This window comes from Pomacea canaliculata, linkage group LG11 (genome assembly GCF_003073045.1).
Source record: "Pomacea canaliculata isolate SZHN2017 linkage group LG11, ASM307304v1, whole genome shotgun sequence".
Classification (NCBI taxonomy): Eukaryota; Metazoa; Mollusca; class Gastropoda; order Architaenioglossa; family Ampullariidae; genus Pomacea; species Pomacea canaliculata.
Window position 1 is genome coordinate 10,416,004 of NC_037600.1, and position 6,000 is coordinate 10,422,003.

The window sequence follows — 6,000 nt, forward strand, 5'->3', positions numbered from 1 at the left end:
GCTTTTATCACGTTACCTGGCCTTACGCAGAAGCTCCTGCTTGTCTGCAAGTTCCTGTTTCAGGCTCTGAACAGCAACTTTTAGTTCTATATTCTGAAAAAAATATTACCACATGCAAGAGCACATAACAGCCTTGGTTACAATATGAAGCCAAAAAAGCAGATGTCACTGGATATGAAATATTTTGAAAGGATAAATTTTACCCTGATCGTCTTAAGAGTATCACCTCCATTGACATCCATGAACAAGGGTGTACACAGACAACTGGTTCTGGTTCACACTGTTTGTTTTAAGAGTTAAAGTATCGATGAAAACTAAAAGAATGCATTATTAATGCTAAAAAAGAAAGCCAACTTACAGTTTTAAACGTATCTTCTGTACTACCAAACTTCTGTTCCATGCGTTCCTCCAAGAAGTAAATGCGAAGTTTTAAGCTGAAATTCTCTTTCTTGAGTTCTGCGATTTGCTACTCACACACACACACAACCAGGCAAGTAGAAACATTAAATCTTCAAAGAAAACTAAAAAATATTCAAGTATAGAAAAGTATCATGATTTTTGAATTTTCCCCCAACATCTTTGAAGGCACGATCATACGACTAGGCTATTATTGTATCAAACATATTTTTGTAGATGCACCTCTCACTTTCAGAGTAAAAGAGGTAATGCAAAAAGCCAATTTGTTTTTATTTAAATCTGTATGTATATAAGAGAGTGAGAGAGCCCTTACTTTGCCCTCTTCTATTTTTGGCAAAAGAACACCCAAGCATTTACTAGAAAACAATTTAAAAGCTCTTGGTGTATTCTATTGGCATAATTTTAATATCACCACCAGAAAGTTTAATATGCACACACACACTTAACTATAATCAAAAGTTATCTAGCTGAGATCTGTATTTTGCATGTGGCATTTTGGGCAGATAACATTACTCACCTGATCATACTCCTTCATGGTTCGACCACGTACAGGGGACATTCGCCCGCTGCTAGTTTTAGCCAACACTAAAGACATAATGGAACTTATATTTTATAAATATTTCTAATAATAATGATCACCATCATCACTTATATAGTACATGTCTTTACATGGCGGTGACCTCAATGCAGTTGAACAAAAGAGCAGTATAAAAAACAAATACGGTGGTACAGGTTGCAAACAATAACAAAAATAGGGGCAATGGGTAGGATAGGGAGGAAAAAAAAAGATCACCAGTAGGTAGTATTTGTTATAAGTTCAAAAAGAATAGTTCTATTGGCAGAAAGCTTTCAAATAAATATATTGCTATTTTGTAAATGTTACCTCATAAAATTCACCAAAAGATAATTGCAAGAACCGGCACATAAAATATAAAAGCAACTAAATCTATGTCTCTTACAGATTAAATAAGCACTACAAACTATATGAAAGCAAACATTTTTCTTGAAATGTTAACAACATGATAACACAACCTATATATATTTTTTACATATTTTAAAAATTTAAGTCACCCTGGACAACTTACAGCAAATGCCATTTTTAAACAAAGGGCTTCATTTGTAACAATGATAACATAGATTACTGTACTTGGCACAAGTCCTGGACTAGCAGATGCTGCTCTAGACGGTGGATGGTCTCCAATACTGCCATCAATAGTGACGTCGGGCAGATCCAGCGGATTGGTACTGAACACAAAAGTTTATATTCAGTAGGAACAACTCCTCCACCAGATCATTCTTTGTTAATACAATTGCCAGTATTTATTTTTTCTAAATCATGCAAAATGACCCAATAGACAAATGGTTTTGTGCAGGCAGTACAGCAACCTGTAAACTCCTATCATTTAACAGCCTTTCCTTGTATGGATTGTAAAGGGCCTTGAGTCTGGCAGATGTTCGAGAAACATGCTAAACAAATGCATTCATTATTATTATCAAATGGTGTTCCACGGTATCCTCTATCCTTTAAATAAAATTTTCATTCTGCAAAGCAAGAAAGTAAAAAGAGTAATCTTAGTGGTAAAGAGTCCCATAGCTATGAGACATAAGGGGTGGTGAATGTATGATGTTCACTACATCTGGAGAATGGCACATGGAAGTGGGAATCCAGCCCTATACTTTCACTGACTTTATCTTCCCTAATAAATCAAGTACCCCTTTCTGCTGCATAGAAGCTAGGTGTCTGTATGGAATTTTCCAGCAACATGCATAAGAAGGCATTGAATTCAGCTAATTTCTATTCTACAGACAAGCAAGCAAACTACCATGCTTCAGAGCATTCATTAATAAGCAATCTTTATAGCAAAATTTTTTTAAATGCAAGATTAAGATAATATGTTTATATTTTAATAACAGAATTCTGTTAGTTGCAGCATAGATGCAAAACACACACACACAAAGGTTTTGTGATGAGAAATCAATGTTAATGCTTGGCTAAAACTAATAGCAACAACAAAAATGTTCCAAGGTGAGCTGTAACAAGGTGCAGGTGTCACACTTGACTTAGCACTTGTCCTGGCAGAAAGTCAAGATAATATGTTTGCCATCTGTTTCCAACAAATTTTGTACAGTCATATAGAAAGATGCCATGAGTAATCTCAAAAACAAACTACTATAGCCTGCGCGTGAAATATATAAAAAAAAATAATAATTAAAAAAAAAAAACAAACAAACAAACAAACAAAAAACCAACCTAAAAACACTGAGAATAAAAACCACTATAGAAATGTATATCTAATATATCAAAGTTGCATTTAGAGGTTTGCACAAATAGTATATGAATATCTGACCAGTTTCTATTTTTCATCATTCTATCTCTACATTTAACTTTTATGCATGTGCACACAACTAAACTTGCATGCCAAACAAGTTGAAACAGTTCAAGTTGTAAACAAACGGATTTTACCACTGACAATGATGGCTAAAAACTAAATTAACTGTTAAGTATCGTAGACCTCTGTGAGCTTAACCAACCAGTAATAAATGAGTGACATTTATTCACATTGTATAAAAGACAGATGTAGCAGCCTAGGGTAACCCAATTCTCCAGCTCCACTGGGGGTAATGGTAAGTCTCTTCTAAACAGCTCAACCATGACCAGAGATTACTGTGGATTTGCTTACATCAGCCTTTGTTTTTCAACAAAGCATAGTGCCCCTGTTGGGGGTCTGAAAAATCTTTAGCCTCTAGTACTCATATCCTCATTCAATGACTCGATCAATATTTTGCTTTGAGGGACCTAAGGAACTGATATAACAAAAGAAACAGCTTTAGGTAATGGAAGGTAGACTAAATCGCTCCTTTGGTGGCAACAAAATTATTTATTATTATTTATAAATAATATATAATTATTATTAATTTTATGAGAAATTTTTTAAATCATGTTAAAGAACATACCAAAAAATCTAAGTGAATAAAAGGGATATTTTTTTCCTTGTTATTACATGAACATTTACATCTAAGAAACCTCAGAGACACATAGTTATGCCACTCCACCAAAGACTTACAGTTGAGCTTCCATAAAAAAATTGTACTCTCAACTACTTTTTAAAGCAAAACTTTATATGCTTACTGAAGATTTCATGCAATGGCAAGAATAAAGACCGAATATCTACTGATGGCATTATTTAACATTAGTGGTCACACAATAATCTTATTGTTTTAAGGATCAATCTACCTTCATTATTAATATGTCTGTATATTTTTATTTTTTGTAAAGCACTTTGATCCTGCCTTTGATGGTGGAGTAAAGTGCAATATAAATTAACTTTATTATTATTATATGGGGGGTGTACTTAAAATATGCCACAAATGACAGCGCCTGCAAAAAAAATGCCGCATGGAGAATAACGAACGCGGAAAACTTTGAAACTAGGAGGGATTGCGTGGGATGATAATATGCAGACAATACAGACTACACATATTCCACCCGAAATACCTGCAATATTTATATGGTTTCTCATACTGTTTATGCTCATGCTTGCTCACACACAATCAAGCCGTAATAGCCAGTGTCAAGTTACGAACACCAGCAACAAAACAGACTATGTACTGTTCTTTCCATTCGACGCCACACAGCAAGTGATGACGTCTTTCAAAAATTTATCTTCTCTTTCTCGATGTCGCTAATCATTTACTGATAAAATTGCCACAAATGAAGTACTGAGTATTTACTGGCATCAGTAACTTATGCTCAAACGCTATATGAACATAATACAAATTGCGACAGAAACTTCCATTTTTAAATCCCTTCGCCTTTGTACTGTCTCGTTCATGCCCTTTTCGATGCCCTATTCAATTTTTATTACAAAGTTTGTACAAAACATGCTACGATTGCAGTTAGACTACAATCCGTAAAACTCTGTCATTCACTGTACAGGTTTGAATTTACCGCTTCAGAACTGTCGCACGATGATTAAAATTTCTTTTAACTTTTAAATCAAAATTTTAAAAGAAATACAAACAAAAGCCATGGTCAACGTCTGATCTCAAGCGAACTGTCTGGTAACTACAAAGTGCATCATTCAAAACCTCACCTGCCATTAAAGTCTAGTGGCAAAGTGGGATCGAAACCCCTTGTGAGCTCCATGATATCCGCTTGCGACAGGTAACACACTACCTGTTCAGTCAAATGTTATCACTCGCCCGTGTCAACAAGTCTTTCGTACGATTCTCCATACTTAGAATCGGGTCGAATTCAAGGCGCATGCGCAGCCTCGCGAAGTGTTTTCGGCAATCTTCGGCCCTCGTCGGAAATGTGCCTGGCATCACCACCAGCGGATTGAATCATGGTCAACAGGTCATGTTTACCACTGACGGGTCATTTCCGCCAATTGCCTTGAGCCCTGAATTGCCATCTCATAGCGCGCACTGAACAGTGTTGGTTTATTCGGATGTTTAAACTTTGCGAATTGCGATACTGATCTAAGCATTTTTTTTGTTGTTGTTGTTGTTGCTAACCATCGTTAAATTCTGGTTAACTATAATCTAGTTTTAGCGATGGACGAAGGTAAAATGGCTCAGTTGCGCGCACAGATGGAAAGATTACGCACTTTCATCGCTACAAAAAAATTCTGGGTTGGTGCGAATAGAAGTGAGAATACCATAAGCGGCATAAGGCATCAAGCAAAGCACTATGTGCTGGAAGGCAGGTATTCTATTTATGATCTAATCTGTCACAATTATAGAATACGAAATATTATTACATGTCAGTTCTTAATGAACCAAGCATAGGAAGTCTAATATATTTCATCATTGCTTTTTCATTGCATGACATCAAATGTTACTGACACAGTGGTATTAGGATCCCTTGCACATTGTTGGGGAGAGACAAAAACTTAATTTAATCAGATAAATTTCTTAGGACATAAGTTACATGTACTATTGGCAATGAAACACAGTTTTTAAAAACTTTTCCTATGCATTGTGAGCAGAAAACCATTTCATTGTTATAATTTGTGTGTATTACTTTCATCCAACAGATAAACGTCTTCCTATAAAGTATTTTGTGTCTGTCTTGTAGGCGACAATATATTCTTCATTGACAAAAAGGACAAAATGTAATCGTTCTGTCATTTATTACCTAATATGTTGGATGTTTTCTTTGAAACTCTTGAAAGGATGTAAAGTCTCCTGTTGCTCCAACCTACCCTGGATAAGACGGTTGATGAGACTGTCAAAAAAAGTGAACACAAAAAGTTTCAGGAGTAGTACACTTGTGAAGTGTTGTCTTTTTCCTTTCTTTTCTTTGTGTTTCCCAGTTGAATGATTTGCTGCATAAGCACTTCTAATTGTTTGTGGGTTATAGCATGTTGCTTATGCAGTGCTGAATTTCCAGTGTGGGTTGCCATACACTATAATATTATGACCACACACACACATGTGGATGTAAATAAATTTTCTTTTTTGTTTTCATTAATACAATAGTGTAAGTGGTGTATGTACTTCTCCTACATTTATGTCAGACAATTTCCTTATGTGATGTGGGTATGGTTTTGTTAACATAGTGGTTCATTGTTTCAGATG

The 6,000-nt window shown here is 35.3% G+C and overlaps 1 protein-coding gene across 6 annotated transcripts in view; it reads right to left on the reverse strand.

The window, feature by feature from the left end:
* The window catches only part of LOC112575371 (rootletin-like), a 47,249-nt gene extending 42,566 nt beyond the window's left edge, over positions 1-4,683 (reverse strand). For all 6 annotated transcript variants that reach the window (XM_025257190.1, XM_025257187.1, XM_025257189.1 and 3 more), the window contains exons 1-5: positions 4,512-4,683; positions 1,565-1,662; positions 935-1,002; positions 359-466; positions 17-93 (exon numbers count right to left, since the gene is read on the reverse strand). In XM_025257190.1, coding sequence (XP_025112975.1) covers positions 17-93; positions 359-466; positions 935-1,002; positions 1,565-1,662; positions 4,512-4,564 — 404 coding nt within the window. In that variant the 5' untranslated portion in view covers positions 4,565-4,683. The remainder of the gene's footprint in view (positions 1-16; positions 94-358; positions 467-934; positions 1,003-1,564; positions 1,663-4,511) is intronic.
* Positions 4,684-6,000: the final 1,317 nt, after the last annotated feature.